General features: G+C 39.3%; 3 protein-coding genes across 3 annotated transcripts; all 3 read left to right on the top strand.

The window, feature by feature from the left end:
- Nucleotides 1–3172: 3172 nt before the first annotated feature.
- LOC128484219 (olfactory receptor 13C9-like) lies at nucleotides 3173–4093 on the top strand. Its single transcript, XM_053460541.1, has one exon. It carries the CDS (start codon nucleotides 3173–3175, stop codon nucleotides 4091–4093), a length of 921 nt encoding a protein of 306 aa, XP_053316516.1.
- Nucleotides 4094–10260: 6167 nt separating this feature from the next.
- On the top strand, nucleotides 10261–11527 carry LOC128484220 (olfactory receptor 13D1-like). The gene has a single exon (XM_053460542.1). The coding sequence runs from the start codon at nucleotides 10261–10263 to the stop codon at nucleotides 11179–11181; it is 921 nt and encodes a 306-aa protein (XP_053316517.1). The 3' UTR covers nucleotides 11182–11527.
- A 4432-nt stretch (nucleotides 11528–15959) lies between these two features.
- Nucleotides 15960–18592, top strand: LOC128484221 (olfactory receptor 13-like). The gene is made up of 4 exons (XM_053460543.1): nucleotides 15960–16191; nucleotides 17098–17112; nucleotides 17505–17518; nucleotides 17729–18592. The coding sequence occupies exons 1-4, from the start codon at nucleotides 15960–15962 to the stop codon at nucleotides 18590–18592; spliced, it is 1125 nt and encodes a 374-aa protein (XP_053316518.1).
- Nucleotides 18593–20970: the final 2378 nt, after the last annotated feature.

Raw genomic sequence — 20970 nt, forward strand, 5'->3', positions numbered from 1 at the left:
TGATGATTCAGTGGTCACAGTCCATGTTGGAAGTAATGACAAAGTCAAGGACAGGTGGGGCGTCCTTTAAATTTTTGATGGCACTAGATGACAAACTTATGGAAAGGACCTCCAAGGTAATATTTTCAGGAATATTACCTGTACCACATGCTACACTAAGGAGGCAGTGAGAGCTTAGGGAGATGAATGTATGGCCAATGAAAGTGATTTGGGATTTGGGTTTTTAGAGAACTGGGCAGACTTTGCTGTCGGCTACAGACCCTATAGTAGGGATGGACTGCACCTCAATGATGAGGGGGCTGCGGTACTGGGGGGGGTGATTAGAGGGTTGGAAGAGATTTTAAACTAAACTGTGGGAGGAGGGTGAATATAGCATTAAAATAGTAGAGAGTATAGGTTCAGTGGAGGGCTTAGGTTTGGGATGTTGGGAAAGGAAGGGTAGGATCAATATAAATCTGGACTGTGGAGCGATAGAAACGTGTTCTCTAAAGTGATGAATCGCGCTTCACTATCTGGAAGTCTGATGGATCAAGATGGGTTTAGCAGATGCCAGGAGAACGCTACCTACCGGAATGCATAGTGCCTACTATAACGTTTAGCGGAGGAGAGATAATGGTCTGGGGCTGTTTTTCAGAGTTTGGGCCCCGCAGTCCAGGGAAGAGTAACGTCAATGCTCAGCATACAAAGATGTTTTAGATTACTGTATGCTTCCATATATGGCACTAATTTGGGAAAGACCCTTTCTAGTGCTCACATTCACTCTCTCACTCGTTCTCTCACACTCTTATTCTCACTCTCTCTGAATGTCTGACTATCTTGTACATCGACCGCTTCCGCTTCAATGTCTCTTCATGTTTTTGTTCTTCTCGCTTCCGTCTTCTTTTTTTCATCCAAATCTCCGTGGATGTGACCTCCCGGTAAACTTCTGCGAAAATGGTGGACCTTCCTGTGACATCCTCCAATTGGGGGAGAGGATGTCACCAGAAGTTCTGCCATTTTTGTGGAAGTTTAAAGGAGGCTATCCTCGGGCAAGATGGTGGAGCTCCGGGGCACACCCTCTCCCCCAATTCTCCAATTTGTAGGAATTGACAAAGTATGCAACTTTTGGTAAATTTCCAATTTGTACTAATCCAAAAGTCTACTTGAAACATGAAGCAATCAATTGAGTAATTCAGTGAGGGGGTTAGTAACAATCTCTGTGAGACTGAAGCCTCTCTGCGGGGCTGGTTCTGGGGTTATTCTCAGAGGTTATCTCATCAAACAAGAAGCTCTTATAAGGGGCTGATCTTTGCCAGATAACCTCGCAAGAGCCTGAAGCGAAGGATGAATTCAAAGGTCACAGTCATTATAATTTATATCACTTTTGTTATTTGCAATTATTCTATTTTATATTTTTTTATATTTGACTCATCAAAAAAGATGCGGTATCAAAATCATACATTTTACAAACAAATGCCATATTTATTGAAATATTATTGAATTGAAGCTGTCTAGTTCAGGTAAGACACATGATGTAGATATAGACTCAGAAATGGGAGGATTATGAAAAAATTTTATTGTGGCGAAAAAAACACTTTTAGGCTATAATTCAATTATAACGTTATAATATATATTTCAGTAATTGTATTATGTTCCCGGTAAATCTTATCAGCTTTAAATTCCCCTGAATATTCCACGTCCCTCTGCTGTAGATTCCACTCTGCCTTGAATATGTAAAAATAAAAATAAATTCCAGCAAAAACATAATTAGTTAATTAGTTGAATTTTTGACACGTTGGGGATATCTTAGTTTTAAACATTGCATTAGAATCAAAATACATAAAAACATAATCAGAATATTTTATAAAATTATATTATTATATAATATAATTTAATTTATTTAGAAATAAGCAAAACATTTCTATCTGTTTTATGACTGTAGATTCCACTTTTTTTTTTTTTTTCTAGAAAAAGATTTTAAGTTTATGAATTGTCTTTGCATGATATAATAATGTATGAAGCTTTTCAACACGTTTGAAAATATCTTAGTTTTAAAAATTGTATAAAAAATCTAAATATATAAAACATATGATTCATTATTTAATATTAGTTTATTTAAAAATAACAATAGTGTTTTCACTAAAAAAATACCATGTTTCTGTGCTTGCTGGCTAGCGTGCTTTTTCAGGCTTTATTTATGAATTTATTTCCTTTATTTTGTTCTATTTCATACACAATCTTCAGATTTCGGGCTAAAAAATATAAAATCTCATGTAACTCCATTAACTCCAGCTTCCTGTCTGCTGTATAAAAATATAAGGAGACTCCATCAGAAAAGCTTCGGTAATTATACATCCATCTCATGTCTATTCCTAGAATTGGCGAGACCTGTTCTGCAAACTGAAGCTCAACGTTCATTAATCCACAATATAACCCACCATGTCTGTCATGTTTGTGGGGTCCCTGGTTTCCAGGTTTCCCGTTTCTCAGAGTAGAAGCTCGGTGGTGCCAGTCCGTGCACACAGTGTTTAGTTGTCTCGTCAAAGTCAACGTATTGGTTTGTGGTATTGACTGTTGCTTAGGGTTTCACGATTTGTCTAATACGCCGCTCTATTACTACTTCTGCTCTGGTTGGACTTAGAGACTCACAGACCTTCAGATGAGATCCTGTCTCGCTCTCGCTTGAAGCTAAAGTCTCAGCCTGAGGTAACTGATGAGCGTCTTACACACGTCTTATGAAGACCAGATCATGGCCTGAATCCTCTTTTCCAGATGTAACAATGATATCAGCTCAATAATGCCCACAACATAAATTATTTTATCATGTTCCCTTCTCATCATAAATTCATTTAGTATTGGCACCCAGCCATGCCGTGTGGGCTCCATAAAACTTGTTTTCTCAACTCTTCTGGGTTATCATCATCAACTGTCAGAAACCTTATAACATTTCACATTTTTCTTTAAAATAATGGATCTAAATTTTAAACTGTTTTTTAGAAAATGGCGCCAGTATTTGCCCGTAACAGAAAAATTACAGGGCCCTTAAGCAAACCATGCTTTCTTGTGGTTGGATCTTTTATTAAGGCCGTTTCTTAGGTTGTCATCTCAGTGAGTTGCAGAAATGAAATTGGTTGGTATTAGAATGTTCTGTTTTCTTGTTACAGAGATGGGTTCCCAAATATAATTCATGAAAATGGAGAACGAGAACCAAACTGTCATAAAAGAATTCATTTTAATTGGACTTTCCCAGGACCGGAGGACTCGAATTCTTCTTTTTGTTTTGTTTTTGTTCATGTATTTACTGACCGTTTTTGGGAATATTTTGTTAATATGCGCAGTTATAGCCAATCCTCGTATGCACACGCCTATGTACTATTTTCTCTGCCAGTTATCCTTTCTGGATTTATTCTATTCAACAAACACTGTCCCCAAACTGTTACTTGACCTGATTTCTACAACAAGAGGAAGAATATCATACATTGGGTGCATCTCACAAATGAATATAAGTCTATTCCTGGGACAAACGGAATGTATCCTGCTGGCGGTGATGGCGTACGATCGTTTCGTAGCGATCTGCTTCCCCTTGCGTTATATGGTTATTATGAGCTGGAGGATATGTAAGAATATGTCCGTCATTGTATGGCTGGGGAACTTTGTTTGTTCTGTCCTTTCTACAGTATCAAGCCTACATCCGATCTGCAAAGGAAACCAAATCGATCATTTTGTTTGTGAAGTTATAGCTTTAATTAAACTGTTTTGTGGAGACATTTCCGTTGAGGAAGCCAAAATCATTTTCGCAAGTTTCTTCACACTTTTAGTCCCGTTTGCTTTTATTTTAGTTTCCTACACGTGTATCATAGCGTCCATATTGAAAATCCATTCTGTGGATGGAAGGACTAAGGCATTTTCTACATGTGGTTCCCACCTGACTGTAGTATTGATTTTTTATGGGACCAGTATGTCCATGTACTTGGGGCCAAAAAAACATCTTTCAACAAAAAATAAATACATATCAGTCTTTTACGGTATAGTCACTCCCATGTTAAATCCTTTGATTTATAGTCTGAGAAATCATGAGGTTAAAGCCGCAGTTCGGAAAGTATGTAATATTTAGCTGATCATTTGCTGTCTTGTCACATGCTTTGCGTCTTCTCTTGGGAAGAACCACCTGGTCCACTGTACCACCTGCCCACCTAAATCATGAAGGGCCAAGCGGCTCACATAGAAACACAGGAAAGATTGGGGGTTGAGGGGGGTGTATTTTAGCAAAATGGACAATTATTGGGAAAGAACATTGCTGTTGCATAGCTCAAAGGACCTTATGATTTCAAATATCTGAATCTATCACTTCTGGGACATCTTTGAAATGCATAAATAATTTGCAAATAATAAAAATGTTATATTTTGTACATTTTGAATAACATTATTTTCTTTCGCAACTTTACCTGAAAGAATTGAGAAAATAAAAAAAATGTATTTGGAAATAAAAAAGGGAAGGAGTTGAAAGACAGGAAGGAGGGCAAACTAGAAATTGTATACTTGCACTTTTTATCTAAATTGTTTTTTAACATCTAAAATACCGTGTTGGGAAATGCCACTGCCACATCTTGCCACATGTATGCACTCCTGAAGCAAGTGCCCCAGGGGCTGTATTTTTGTGATAAGCGGGAGCAAGTAACCTACTGGGAATCCAATATAGATCTAAGAAAGCAACTGGTGAGGTTGGAGATGGGACAGAGGAGGTGTCTACAGCACACGACATCCCCAGCTGGGTTAACAAAAAAAGGTGATAAAACCTTTTTTAGATATATAAGTGAGAGATACGTGTAGATATATGAGTGAGATAAGAAAACATAAACCAGGAATAATTTAACTAAATACAAATCATGGGAATTGTATAAATGAAGATAAATTTCTAGCCGACTGTTAAATAAGTAGGGGTAATAGGTTTAGGGAGGCTAGTTCTGGACAATATGTTTGCCAGTTTGTGCTGGGGACATCAGTTCAGATCTAGCATTACTAGGGCTTGCTGATTCACCTACCGGCTCGATGAGTAGCCTCTCTAGTGCTGATTGTTCTGAGGGACTGGTGATGATCCAGTGGTCATAGTCCATGTTCATAGTAATGACAAATTCAATGGCAGATGGGACATCCTTAGAAAAGATTGTATGGCACTAGGTGACAAACTTATGGAAAGGACCGCCAAGGTAATAATTTCAGGAATATTACCTGTACAGCAGGAGCTCAGGGAGATGAATGTGTGGCCAGAAACGTGGTGTAGGAAGGAGGGATTTGGGTTTTTAGAGAACTGGGCAGACTTTGCTGTCGGCTACAGACCCTATAGTAGGGATGGACTGCACCTCAATGATGAGGGGGCTGCGGTACTGGGGGGAGAAGATGGTTAGAGCGATGGAAGAGATTTTAAACTAGCTGTGGGGAGATGGTGAAGATGGGAGGGCTTAGCTTTGGGAAGTTGGGAAAGGAAGGGTAGGATCAGGATACATCTAGAAAAAGCTAAACCACAACATGTTGTGACACATAGATTGAAAACTAGCTTGATGGTGATGTGTACAAATGTCCATAGTTTAGGGAATAAGATCCCTGCACTTACCGCATTGGTGACAAGTGATAATGTGGATAGAGTGAGTATTACTGAGACCTGGTATACTAAGTAAATGTCTGGGATGATGCCACACCAGTATACATGTTATATAAAACCTAAAAAAACATTTGGGAAACTTTAGAACTTTGTAACAAAGCTGTTGTCCGGATTGGAGTGATGTATAGACTCCCTGGACAAGCAGAGGCGCCCGACCATCTGATAGCTGAAGAAATGACTGAAGATGTCAATGAAAGGCAAGGTTATCATTATGGACACTTTCATCTCCCTGATGTAGAAAATCAAACACCTGGGTTAGCCAGGAGTAGAGATGTCCTAAATTCCTTACAGGGACTGCGTCTGAGCAGTTGGTTGAGGAGTTAACGAGGAAAGAGGCTGTGCTGGATTTGGTATTTATGAATGGAGACTTGATTTCGGGTGTCTTTGTAGGTGAGTGTTTGGGCTCCAGTGATCATCAATCAGTGTGGTTTAGGATAAGGAGAGAAGACATGGACTTTCCTAAAATAGAGAGACTTTTATGGTCGGGACATCTTTAGATGGAGTCCATGAGAGATTGATATAAACAAATAAAATCTATTCTGGGGTAAACAAGATGTGGGTGGGAAAAAAAGGAAAAAATCTCTTCTTTGGGTGTGACACCCTCCACGTATCCGCCAGCGCTAGCCTCCTGGCCATGTCTTTCAGATGTTTAGTGTTGCCATAGTTGGCCGTAGCAGGTGTGATACCTTTGTGGTCAAGGAATTTTTCCCAAATCACAGAAAAATCTTCTGCAATGATGAGGTGGAAGCAATAAGTCTATGAGATGCGTATCTTCTATGGGAAGTTAGGGAGGGTCCTTAGTTTACCTTACAAAAAGGCAACACAATGAAAAGGTTGTAAAAAGGCTAGTGGCTTCAAAAGGTGGTTTAGTAACAGGGTTTAGTATCCGCTGGACATGTGGGTAGTATCGTTCATGTTAAAATACAAAATGTTTACAACAATAGTTAAGTGATTTTGCTTCATTCAGAGCATTTGTTGGTTCAGTAGCAGGCTAGAAGACAGATCTGGATAGTATTCAATTTCAATGCCATCGAGCACCTAAGTTTTTTGCCTGGCTGTTCGCATGATATTGTCTTCTGTTGTGAGGTCACACAGTTTCACAATGACATTTCTGGGTCTGTCTGTAGGTTTGGGACGAGGACATTGTCCTCTGTGGGCATATACAATCTAACACTGTTACAGTGTACCAATCGGCGAAACAAGCAGGACAGAAAGGATAACATGTAAGTCACGTGTTCTGGAAATCCCTTCAACGACAGGTTAACCCTGCATGTCAGCTTTTCTAATTCCTGCAGAGTGTCTTGTAGTGCCGACAGTTCTTGCTGTGCTAAATCAATGGCCCCTGCCATTCTGCAAGTTTCATTCTGTACATGAGATTGAGTCTATTCAAAAGTGTCGATATCTCCAATTTCATTCCTTAGGTCCGCCAAACCTAAGGTCTGCAGATCTGCTTTAACTGACAGGACATGCTTTTTTAACTTCTTCAGTGTCCTGTTTCGTGCAAGCTAGCACACACACTGAAGTGGAGTAGTTGGCATGTTCTTGGGCCTGACTCTCGGAAGGAGTTGTTTCCTTGCAAAACGCTCAGGTGCCGTTAAGTTTGCTGGCTTTTTATGGGCCTTGGGCCTGCTGCACCCTTGTCAACCATCTAACACAGAAAATGCAGGAAAGAGTGCTTTGGAGTGGGTCCTGATCCAGAGCCGCACACTCTTTTTTGGTTTTGGTCTGCAGCCAGTCACTTACCCAAACTGGGGGCTTTTTAAATTTGTAAATGAAATTTGTCGTCTGATGCTCACATTCTCTCACTTGCTCTCTCACACTTTCAGTGTCTCTCTCATGCTCTGTAATCTTCTCTCAATCACCGCTTCCACTTCGCGTGTTCTCTGGCATCCTCTTCATCTTCGTGTTCTTCTTTCTTTGTCCGCATCTCCCCAGACATGACCCCCCGGTGAACCTCCACAAAAGCTTCTGTGACTTCCTCCAATTAGGGAAGAGGAAGTCACCGGGCAAAATGGCGGTGCATCCAGACACACTCTCTCCCCCAATCCTCCAATTTGTACAAATTGATGAAATAGGAATCCAAATACAAAAGTCTACTTTAAACATGAAGCAATAAATCGAGTAATTTCATGATAAGTTAGTACAAATCCTTCTGAGACTGAAGCCTCTCCACGGGGCTGGTTCTGGGGTTATTCTCAGAGGTTATCTCATCAAACAAGAAGCTCTTATAAGGGGCTGATCTTTGCCAGATAACCTCGCAAGAGCCTGAAGAGAAGGATGAATTCAAAGGTCACAGTTATTATAATTTATATCACTTTTGTTATTTGCAATTATTCTATTTTATATTTTTTTATATTTGACTCATCAAAAAGGATGCGGTATCAAAATCATACATTTTACAAATGCCATATTTATTGAAATATTATTGTATCGGTGCCTCCCAGCTCAGGTAAGATACATGATCTAGACAAAGGGAGCCTCAAAAAAATTCCAGACTCAAAGATCTTAGAAAAAAAACGTAAATGGGAGGATTATGAAAATGTGTTATTGAGACAAAAATAACACTTTTTAGTTATAACTCCTTCTTAGCGTTATAATATATATTTCACCAATTACAGAAATTGTATTATATCCCTGGTAAATCTTATCAGCTTTAAAATCCCCTGAATATTCCACGTCCCTCGACTGTAGATTCCACTCTTCTTTTCCAGCAAAAAAAGATAATTTGTTAATTAATTGACTTTAACTCGTTGGGGAAACCTTAGCTGTAAACATCGCATTAGAATCAAAATACATATAAAAATAACTTAATATAATTCATTATATCATATCATTTATGTAAAAAATAAGCATATCAGATTGTATCAGACTGTAGATTCCTTTAAATATTAAAAAAAGTTAGTTAATTAATTGTCTATCCATAATATAATTGCGTGCAAAGATTTTTAACAGGTTTGAAAATATATTAGTTTTAAACATCGTATTCAAATCAATATATATATAAAGATATGATTTATTATTTAATATTCATTTATTTAAAAATAACAATAGTGTTTTTCCTAAGAAAAAAACATGTTTCTGTGCTTGTTGGCTAGCGTGCTGTTGACCTGCTTTTTCAGGCTTGATTTATGAACCTATATGCAACAGCAGACTGTTTGATTCCTTTATTTTTGTTCTATTTCATACACAATCTACTTCAAGCTAAAAAAAAAAAAAATTAAAAAAAATCTCATGTCATTTTCTTGTAGCGCAGAAGAAAATAAGTAAATAAAAAAAAGTAAATAAAAAATAAGTAAATAAAAAAAATTAAAGAACCCACTAGAAATCTGCAGGATGTAAATACAAAAATAATGCCAAGAACATTTCTATGGTTTTAGTACAAAAAAAACCTAATAACATTTTGACTTATTTTAACATATCTAAAATAACGAAAATACAAAAAAATTTTGAAATAAAAAACATATTATTTTGTCCGAAATCACATGGATTGGATGTCCTTGCAAAATGCTTATGCAAATCATATGAAAATTCAGATAATTTTCTTGAAATTCTATATTTCCTAAATATTATGATTTAAAAGAGTTGAGAGAAATATCTTAAAAATGTAAAAACAATTTCTTCCTATACAAAGCATGAATTTTTAACGTATATTTGTTAATTCCTACTGTTAGTACGCCTGCATATCTTTATTGTCTATCCATCCATTACCCAATATTCTACCCGAGTGTGATTTATTGGTATTAACAGCCTCCTGTCTGCTGTCTAAAAATATAAGGAGACTCCATCAGAAAAGCCTCCATAATTACACATCCTTCTCATTCATTGAACCACAAAATAACCCACCATGCCTGTCATGTTTCTGGGATCCTCACATATCTGCTCCTAACCTGGCGTCCCTGGTTTCTAGGTTTCCCGTCTCCCGCAGTGGAAGCTCAGTGGTGCTGATGTTTTATCCGGTGTCAAGTTCTTGGTTTGCGGTGTTGACTTTTGCTTAAGGTTCCACTGCATGCCTACTACGCCGTTCTATAACCACTAAGCCTTTCGCTCTGGTAGAACTTACAGAACTTCAGATGAGATCCTGTCTCGCTCTCGCTTGAAGCTAAAGTCTCAGCCTGAGGTAACTGATGAGTGTCTTACACACGTCTTTTGAAGACCAGATCATGGCCTGAATCCTCTTTTCCAGATGTAACAATGATATCAGCTCAATAATGCCCACAACATAAATTATTTAACCATGACCCCTTCTCATCATAAATTCATTTAGTATTGGTACCCAGCCATGCCGTGTGGGCTCCATAGCACTTGTTTTCTCAACTCTTCTGCGTTATCATCATCGTCATCATCATCATCTGTCGGAACCCTCATAATGTTTCACATTTTTTCTTAAATTAATGGGTCTAAATTTTTATCTCTTTTTTAGAAAATGGCGCCAGTATTTGCTCGTAACAGAAAAGGAACAAATACAGGGCCCTTCAGCAAGCCATGCTTTCTTGTGCTTGGATCTTTTATTAAGGCCGTTTCTTAGGTTGTTATCTCAGTGAATTGCAGAAATGAAATTGGTTGATATTAGAATGTTCTCTTTTCTTGTTACAGAGATGGGTTCCCAAATATAATTCATGAAAATGGAGAACGAGAACCAAACTGTCATAAAAGAATTTATTTTAATTGGACTTTCCCAGGACCGGAGGACTCGAATTCTTCTTTTTGTTTTGTTTTCGTTCATGTATTTACTGACCATTTTTGGGAATATTTTGTTAATATGCGCAGTTGTAGCCAACTCTCGTATGCACACGCCTATGTACTATTTTCTCTGTCAGTTATCCTTTCTGGATTTATTCTATTCAACAAGTACTGTCCCCAAAATGTTACTAGACCTGTTATCCTCAGAAAGAGGAAGAATATCATACATTGGGTGCATCTCACAAATGAATATAAGTCTATTCCTAGGACAAACGGAATGTATCCTGCTGGCGGTGATGGCGTACGATCGTTTCGTAGCGATCTGCTTTCCCTTGCGTTATATGGTTATTATGAGCTGGAGGATATGTAAGACTATGTCCGTCATTGTATGGCTGGGGAACTTTGCTTGTGCCATCCTTACTACAGTTTCAAGCCTACGTCCGTTTTGTAAAGGAAACCAAATCGATCATTTTGTTTGTGAAATGATAGCTTTAATGAAACTGGTTTGTGGAGATATTTCAGTTGATGAAGCCAAAATCATTTTCATAAGTTTCTTCACACTTTTAGTCCCTTTTGGTTTAATTGTAGTTTCTTACATGTGTATTATAGCGTCCATATTGAAAATCCATTCTGTGGATGGAAGGACTAAGGCATTTTCTACATGTGGTTCCCACCTGACTGTAGTTTTAATTTTTTATGGGACCAGTATGTCTCTGTACCTGGGGCCAAAAAAAAATTTTTCAACAAAAAACAAATATGTATCAGTCTTATACGGTGTTGTGACTCCCATGTTAAACCCATTGATTTATAGTCTGAGAAATCATGAGGTTAAAGTCGCCGTTCAGAAAATATTTAATATGTAGCTGATCATTTGCTGTCATGTTACATGCTTTGCGTCTTCTCCTGGGAAGAACCACCTGGTCCACTGTACCACCTGCTGGTGCCATCAGACTAGCTCACCTAAATCATGAAGGGCCAAGCGGCTCACATTGAATTATGTTTAAGGACTCAGGAAAGATTAGGGATTGATGGGGTGTATTTTAGCAAGATGAACAACTATTGGTAAAGAACATTGCACATTATTATGCGTATAGAAAGTACCCTAGATGACCATTCCAACCAGAGATGAGCTGGCCTTGGGATTCAAATTTTTCAATTCTATCTGGACCCCCTCAAACATAAAGAACGGCAAGGCAAGGTCAGGTTATGAAGTTTGAGGAGATGTGAGGTGGAGTGAGAGTGAATATACACCATATGACTAAAAGTATGTGGACATCCCACTTATTATTATTGAGTTCATGTGTTGAGTTCAGCCACAGCAATTGTTAACTGGTGTATAAAATCAAACACATAGGCAGCCATCTCCATAGAAGACATTGGCAATAGGGTTGTACTTAATGCACATTGGGAGCTTCATGAAATGGGTTAATTGCTGAACACAAAAACCAGGGGGGTTTCTTCAGTGGCACCCGGCTTATTAAAGAAATCTCATAGAACATTTACAAAAGTGTGGATTTTTTTAAAAAAAAATGTTAACATATTGATCATTTGAAATGATCTTTTATACATACAAAAATGTATTAATGGAATAACCTATCTGTCCTAGAAAAAACCAACAATAAAATATACATATATTGTGAACACTAAGTATATAAAAAAGAATTGAGAGTGAAAAAAAATATATATCAAAGGGTTTAGAGGGTCATACTAAGGAACTTAAAGTAAAAATCATAATTTTTATATAACCTATTGATTTTTTTCACTAAGTATACTGGTCTGCAAAATGTGGAATTTCATTTGACAATTCATGTAATTAGTGCAAGATAAAGTACAGTTGTGTGAAAAAGAAAGTACACTGTTTTTTAATTCTATTGTTTTACATATCAGGATATAACAACAATATCTGTTCCTTAGTAGGTCTAAATGTTAGGTAACTGTAACCTCAGATGAACAACAACACACAACATATAACACAGTGTCATGGTTTATTCAACAAAAATAAAGCCAAAATGGAGAAGCCATGTATGAAAAACTAAGTACACCCATATTGCTTCCATAGGAATGAAGATGCTAAGTAGCAGACAGGTGCTGCTAATCAAATTTTTCTTGATTAATTGATCATCAGCAAGTATGGCCACCTATATAAAAGTTTTAGCCATTTGCTAGTCTGGAGCATTAACGTGTGAATTAACACAACGCCAAGGAGGAAAGACATCAGTAATGATCTTAGAGAAGCAATTGTTGCTGCCCATCAGTGTGGGAAGGGTTATAAGATAATTTCCAAACAATTTAAAGTCCACCATTCTACAGTGAGAAAGATTATTAAAAAGTGAAAAACATTCAAGACATTTGCCACTCTTCCCAAGAGTGGACGTTCCAGCAAATTCACCCCAAGGGGCAGAGAAAAAAAAATCTCAGACTCAACAGGCCTCAGTTAACATTTTAAATGTTAAAGTTCATGACAAAAAGTACAAAAAGTCTGAACAGGTCTATCTGGCTCAGAACCCACAACTCACTGGGGAGTCACCACCACGGACAACCGCTTCCAAACGCCGGTCTCTCCGTGGTGCGGCCGTACTTCTGCGTTGTAAAACCAATAGAGGGCAGCATTCTGTCCGAACATATATTAGCCATATTGGCCATAAGTGGCAGTGTGTTCATTTTCATCTATTAATTATTTAAATAAAATATTTCCCCATGATCCGCTGGTCTCCCCGCCGCACTCGCGGACATTAATTCTGTCGAACTTGCAAACTCTTTTTTTCTATTTATTTGGGGGGTTTTTTGTATTAAACTGTTAGACGAAAGGATCATGGGAATGTATTTTATTTGAATAAATGCAAATGAGCACACTGCCACATATGGCTAATATATGTTCGGACAGAATGCTGCCCTCTGTTGGTTTTACATTGAGTAGCATAATAACTTTGGATTTCAAGCATATGCTACTTAATGTAAAACCAACAGAGGGCAGCATTCTGTCCGATGATATTTAAGCCATATATCCTAGTGTACTCATTTGCATTTATTCAAATAAAATACATTCCCATGATCCTTTCGTCTAACAGTTTAATACAAAAAACCCCAAAATAAATAGAAAAAAAGAGTTTGCAGGTTCGACAGAATTAATGTCTGCGAGTGCCGCGGGGAGACCAGCGGATCATGGGAATGTATTTTATTTAAATAATTAATAAATGAAAATGAGCACACTGCCACATATGGCAAATATATCTTCGGACAGCATGCTGCCCTCTGTTGGTTTTACATTGAGTAGCAGAATATTCTGTCCGAGAATATATTAGCTATATATGGTACTGTGCTCATTGGTTGCCAGCAGGAGGCCCCCTGCTGGCGACCAATGGAGTTGCTGATACACACATTTAAAGTACTGGCGCCAGAGCTGCTGCGGTACGCGTTAACCCCGTATTAACCCCTTAACCGGAAAAAACGAAGAAAAAACGAATATTCGCCCGAACTGAAGACAGGAACTGGCGAATATTCGCGGAGTATGAAGATTTTTTTTCCCCGAAGACGAGCACGAAGAAGAACACGAAGAGCCCCCTGGTGCCCAAGTCTACCTTAAACCGGTACAGTCCGAACGGGGTGATGAACTTAGGGGCAGTGTCTTCGGTCAGGGGAAATTGCCGGCTTAGGTCAAAGATGGATACCCATTTGGCCCCGGACAGTTTGTCAAGGAGTTTGTCTACTCGGGGCACTGGGTAAGCATCCGTGACAGCCTTTTCATTAAGTCATCTGTACAGTCAGTGGTGACTCTAGAAACAATATATAGGGGGGGCACACAAGATACCACAGTCAAACTGGGGGGGCAGTAATAATTACCATTAAATCATACCACTGAAAAAACACACACACACACACATACATACATACATACATATATATATATTGCCAAAAGCAATGTGCTATGGAATGATACTTTTGTTATTGGACAATACAATACTTGATCATTCAACATGGGAAGCCTGAAGCCACAATTTAGTACGACTAATCCTTGAAGGACTGTCCTGGGTGGTTACAAATTCGGCGGGGGGGCAACAGGGGGGGCAAGGAATAACCTAGGGGGGCAATTGCCCCCCCCCTTGCCCCCCTGTAGCGACGCCACTGTCTGTAGTCCACACAAAACTGGGGAAGCCCATGGGCTGTAGGAGGGCTCTACGACTCCCAGTACCTTTATTTCTTCTAGCTCTTTGTGAATGTGTCCCTTAACTGCCTCCGGTACCTGGTAAGCAGGCGGGCTTAGTGGTTTTTGGCCTTCCGGTTTCCTATGATCCTTGCCCTCTGATGGTCGCCTATGCTTTTAGTGCCTTTCCGCGCAGGGCCAGACTGGGACTGAAAAGCAGCCCTGGAAACATTTGGAGACCAGCCCCATATAATTTATTAATTCATGTAAACTATTTGTTCATATTTAATAACAGCTGTGATTGCCTTATACCCCCCTATATGCCACTCTGCCTCCCTGATATGCTTTATACCCTCTGTAACCCTTTCTCCTTTCCCTTGGAAAATAGGGTCAGGATCAGCAACAATCCCTGTTGCTTCTTGGCGCTGATATGGCTCCTGAGCCTCCGCAATGAGTGAGGGAGATTGGGACATATTTGAATTCTGCAGATACAGGAAATCCACTCACTGAGAAGTGGCCCTGCAACAGTACTAATAAGTACACAATAACTGATAAACAAATTAAACCTATTTTACTGTAATATAGGGGAACAGATGCATACAAAAACAGTGTTGACAGGAAATAAAGATTTGTCCTGAGAGTGGCAGTTCACAGTAACTGTGTGTTCAACCCAGTGCCGAAATACACATTATATATATATATACTGTAAAAATACAGAAACCCAATAGCCCACCCAAAGCTGGATAATTGCCCACCCAGGAGCTCCAGTAAATGGTGTTGGTGCACGTTGGGGCCCTGGTAGATATACAGCAATATCCTTTGTGTAATGAGGATGTTACTTCCCTGGTCTGATGTCCTCAGATGGAGCCTGGATACAGTCCTTGCTAACTGCAGGAAGGCTTGAGAGCAGATTCTCTGTAGAGATGAATTTGCTGGAAGACCTTAAGCTGCAGCTCTGGTTTGTATCAAACAACCTCTTGGCAAAACAGATCAGGATTTGGTCCTGCACTTGCTAGTTAGTCACTTGGTCTTGTTGGATGGGGAATAGGCCTTAACTCATCCTAAAATGGCATCTCTTCTTCCCTGTCAGGTTCTGCCACACCTCTTTCTGGATAGTTCTCAGAGGCTAGAGCCACACCCACACAAAGTGAAGTATAGTGTCCTCAGAAGTCCAAATATTGTAAATAGCATTTACATATTATAAAAGGGAAAAAAAACAATAAAAATAATGGGCTACACCTCCTATATGCCACTCTGCCCCATGATATGCATTTTAACCCCCTATATGCCACTCTGCCTCCAGAAATGCCTTTTAATCCCCTATATGCCACTCTGCCTCAAGAAATGCCTCATACCCCTATATGCCACTCTGGCATATAGGGGTTAAAAGGCATATCATGGAACAGAGTGGCATAGAGGCGTGCTTTTATAGTGTTCCTGGATTGGTTAGCTGGTCTCTGGTGTGCAAGTACCTCCCTCGGGCTGGTTTACACTATGAGGATGAATGGAAAAAGCCTCTGCCCTGATGCCAGTTACCCAGCCCCCTTCTCTGAGTCCATTGGGGTTGACACGCCCCCTATGATGGTTCTGGAGGTTTGGCGGTTCCAGAGCAATGCTCTTGAGATACCCGCAACGCGGGCCGCACAAACTATACAAGCCCAGGGATGCAGCCTGGCGCTGTGTTGTGTAGTAGGCCTAAGGTGCGTGGTGGGTCCTGAGGGCAAAGACGGAGGTAAGGGACACCTGAGATGCATGAGTGCCGGTCTGGGGCCTGACACAGACGAGTCTAGATGACTTATTATTAACCTAGAATTGAAGAAAAGAGACAATTACTAAAATGGAACTTGATGTAAGCATCTAAATCATTACAAGCTATTATTGACATGGGTAACAGACTGGAATACAATGCTGTGCCATGAGCTTGGAGGGGCTCATAAAGCTGATATTTGAAAAAGCATGCGTTGTATATCTATATGTATACTATGTATGTGGAAATAATTATCAAAAAAAAAGGAAAGGCTATCCATTGCAAATCAAGGACAAACACATTATCCGGCCCCATTATCCTAGATGCACACTTAGCTCCGTAAACTCCTGTTAACACCCTGAGGGGCAAGACAGGACCAAGAATATTCACAAAACTATTATCATGGGGCCTGTTAGCTGCTCTGATTAATCTCAGGCGCTTAGATCGTTTGAGCTGAATGTATAAAAGCAATTTCAAATATCATATAAATTGAAGTCAACTTGAAAGAGAAATAAATGATTCTATGTTCGTTCCTTTTAGTTTTAGCTTCCTTGTTTACATTTATATTTCTCATTTTTTTTTAAAACATTTTTTAACTAATCGGCACAAAAAAGAAGTGCAAATCTACTATTAATATGCTTTTTCCTGGTTCCTACTAATAGTTAATACAAAAAGTCCATGTCCCGATTAAGAATAATATAGAATGTGGAAGTTGGCCCTATTCGGTGTTGCTAATTTGTGTTGTTAAGTAGGATGAAAGTTCCTTTCAAGATGTCTTCTGTAAAGGTAAGTCAAGCGATAAATCCGGTAAATAGTTCAGCCCCTGGAATGTTGGTTGCTTTAAACGTATTGTATGAACAGTTGAAGAACGCTGATTTTCTGATTTTTCAGGCCATGTCTTGAGAGGTACCTTCAACATAAACCCGTGAAGTTCTAAGTATGGACCAACGACTAGGATTAGTGAGTTAACGTTCATAACAGACCATCGGGGGGGGGAGTCTTCCAGATTCTGTGTTAATTTGAATGTTTTTGTGATTTTGTTTGAATTTCTTAACTTTTAATAACTCTGATTAAAAAAGAATGCTGTATTTATATGGACACAATGACAAAAGGGAAAATTGCACATTAAACTCTAGTTAGTGACTAAGGAGAACCGAATTCCTCGTTCGGCATGGCCAAAAACCTATTCCCCTTCCCTTATGAAGGAAGTTTGTTTCTCCAAAGAAATCCTTGATTTACGAAATCCCCCATAATTCCAACATTGCCTATCTGTGTAGCTTTTTTTTATATCCCACTAGTTCCGCTTCTTCAGGTAGGTTGTAGATTTCTATCAAACGTCCAATAAATTCTACCCCTTAACACAATTTCTACTCATAATTCAATAATTACTAAGAATTCCTGTTTTTATTTTTTTTATATAGTGATTGATTCAAATTTTTTCCATACGTGATTTGGAAAGATGCAGAATCAGAGCAAAATTATTGTAAATGAATTTATTTTGACCGCATTTTCTCACGATCAGAGGACACAAATTGTGTTTTTTGTTTTGTTTTTCCTTATGTACATTTTCACGGTGTTTGGAAATATCATTCTGATCGGCGCAGTTATATCCAGCTCTCGGATGCACACACCTATGTACTATTTTCTCTGCCAGCTGTCCATTCTAGATTTAGTCTACTCGTCGGCTTCTGTTCCCAAAATGCTCGCGGACATGATATCTACAGAAGGAGGAAGGATTTCATTAATCGGGTGCATGATACAGATGAGCGTAAGTCTTCTCCTAGGAGAAACAGAATGCATCCTGCTGGCGATAATGGCGTTCGACCGCTACGTCGCCATCTGCCTCCCTCTGCGTTACGCGGTGCTGATGAGTTGGAGGTTGTGTAAGACTTTAACAGGCGTTATGTGGTCGGGGTGTTTTCTGATGACCACTTTTCCTCTGATTTCAAAGCCACCTGTATTCTGCAAAGACAACAGAGTTGATCATTTTGCTTGCGAGAGCTTGGTCATTCTAAAAATGTGCGGAGACACTTTATTCTATGATAAGATGATATTTTGGGGAAGTGTATTTACGCTTCTGCTACCTTTTATGTTCATTATAGCAACCTACGTTTGTATTATAACATCGATATTAAAGATTAGATCTATGGACGGGAGGACCAAAGCCTTTTCCACGTGTGTTTCCCATGTGACGGTGGTCTTGCTGTTTTATGGAACCAGTATATCCATGTACTTAGTGCCAACAAGAAAGTTTCCAGAAAGTCAAAAGTACATCAGCCTTAATTACGGGGTGGTGACGCCCATGTTAAACCCTTTGATTTATAGTCTGCGAAATAACGATGTTAAGAGTGTAGTTAAGAACATTTTTCATGCAGTCTTCCAATAAACAAATATGTGAACCATAAATTGCAAATAACCACTGTGGAGGTTGGCTCCAGGCTCCAGCTGGCTCATAACAAGAAGGAGACACCAAGTTCTAGATCAGCTTGGGGGCCACTGTAGGCGGCCTATTGAGATGGAATATGCAAAAAAAGAGAAAGAAACGGAAAAAGTTGTAATTGAAGTCCAAGAATGGAAAAGGTAAAATGTTAGAGGGATGGTTGACAGAACAGAGGTGGTCGAGTAGATAAAGTTTGCCCAAAGGAAGATGTTGGTTAACTAAGTCTGATGGACAGCTGATGTCCAGGGGATAACAAAACTCTATACCCCGAGTGATACGATACACTAAATCTTGCAGTAATGTCAGGTCTTGGAGCCGCGTGTGCATTTCTTTTCTATATTTGTTTCATGCGTGCCTGTATCCCTGTCCTTCCCTGCTAGCCATCTTGCATCTGATATGCCTCAGCAACTGTACCATCGGGTCAGGCCTGACCACCGATCCTGCAGGTATGGCTTGTAGTGGATGCCTACTACTGTGACCTCTCTGCATATTGGACTCCCACTCACAGCACCTGGCCACCCCCTTGGGTCCTTACAGATGGCCATGGGGCACCTAGTTACAGCTTCATTTTTTAAATCCAAACATATCCATCCTACTGAAAGCAAATATGAAAAGGAGCAACAAGGAACAGACTTTGCAAAGCTGAACGTCTCCTATATCCAGAATATGAGGGACCGCTGTCTGTTCCTTAACCAACATGGTAGGAAATCTCTAGAAAGTTCTCTGAAGTTTGCCAATAATCAACAGAAAGGGGCCCCCTGGACCAGTAGGGAAGGGGGACATGACTGCTGGCCTAGGCCTAATGGCTTGTCAGCGTCCCCTGTCCTTATTGGCTGAGCGTTGCAACTTCGTTGCAGGCCCTAGGGGTTAAAGGAAGGTGAAGGGGGATCATCTCTCTCTTTGCCTTCCTGGAGCTGCCACAGCACCTGTGATTGTCCCGCCCTCCCACCCATTGGTTCATCTGTCAGGTCAGGTTGTTTTTTCCTGTTTTCTGTCTCTCTGTTTTTATTGTCACGGCGGCGGTGTTGTTCCCCCCCTGGCCAGCGCTTATGAGTTCGTTATCTGGAATTTGCCCTACGGGCTTGAGGAGGCGTGTCCTGAAGACGGCTGATGGCATCGGATGGACTAGGACTCTTGGTGCAAGTGGTACAATAACCGCCTATCGGGCCCAAAAGGTTTGGTAGCTGGCGGGTCGTTTAAGTATGTAATTATGTCATTTATTGGTTTATGTTCTGCTGGTCAATAAAGGGGGGGAATGTAATAAAGCTGTGGCCTATGCCCCACCCACTACAATTGTGTCTTGTTTCTTATTTCGGGTATTGGGTGGGTATTTTCTTCGGGCTATAGGCCTAAGCAGTCCTGGAGGTTCGATTGCAAATAAAAGACATCCAGGCTATGAATTAAAGACGTTGATAATCTTCGTGGGCTTCAATGCTCAGAGATGTTTTATAATTTATTTGCAAAAGATATATGTGATCTCCCTAACACTGTATAAAACATAACTTTTATTATATATAATTTAGAACTGGGGAGAAGCGTTAAAGAGTTATAGACAGGGAGTTTGTGAATGAGATTTTTATCTGCATTGGTTGGTTGTTTATATGTCCCTGGTCTGCAAAACATCTAGTTTTAGAGTTTTTTTTCCTCTTTCATTTTTTTACACATTTATTTTAATATTTATGATATAAACAACAAAAAAAGGACAATGTTTTCATGATGTATCTGGTACATCATTGGTCATGAAGGGGTTAAAACAATGATATACCCCAAGTGAGCCCCACAGGATGAATCTAGCTTGTTATACCAGGAGGTGGTCCTAGAAATGTCCCATGTGGGTCACTTTGGCTAAAAAAAAAAAAAAAAAAAAAAAAAAAAAAGGTATAATTTTAACCCCACGTCACAAAAAGAAATGGTCCTGTTTTTTCCACTTTCTTGTACTCTCTTTCCACTAATCAGTTCTTGAATGCTAGATTAGATGTTTTGCACAATAGGAATCATACAAAGTTTGTGATAAGCCCATGGAGGGATGTATCAAGCTTTTTGTTCTTGATTTTATTATATTGGAATTTACTTTATGTTTTACTCTTTGTACTAATTTTATTTAATAATAAAATGACAAAAATGTACACTTTACAGAAAACAATAGTTTTTGTGTCATTTTTACGAATAGATAATTTGCAAATTGTGTAAAAATTATATCTCCGCCACAAAATTCCATTTTTTACAGTCATAATAACATAGTAACATAGTGATTTAGGTTGAAAACATTGTGCTTAACACTAAATTCACATTTGAGCATTCCTTCTGAATTTGTCAGCTGCCAA

The sequence above is a fragment of the Spea bombifrons genome, chromosome 3 (genome assembly GCF_027358695.1).
Source record: "Spea bombifrons isolate aSpeBom1 chromosome 3, aSpeBom1.2.pri, whole genome shotgun sequence".
In the NCBI taxonomy this organism is placed as follows: Eukaryota; Metazoa; Chordata; class Amphibia; order Anura; family Pelobatidae; genus Spea; species Spea bombifrons.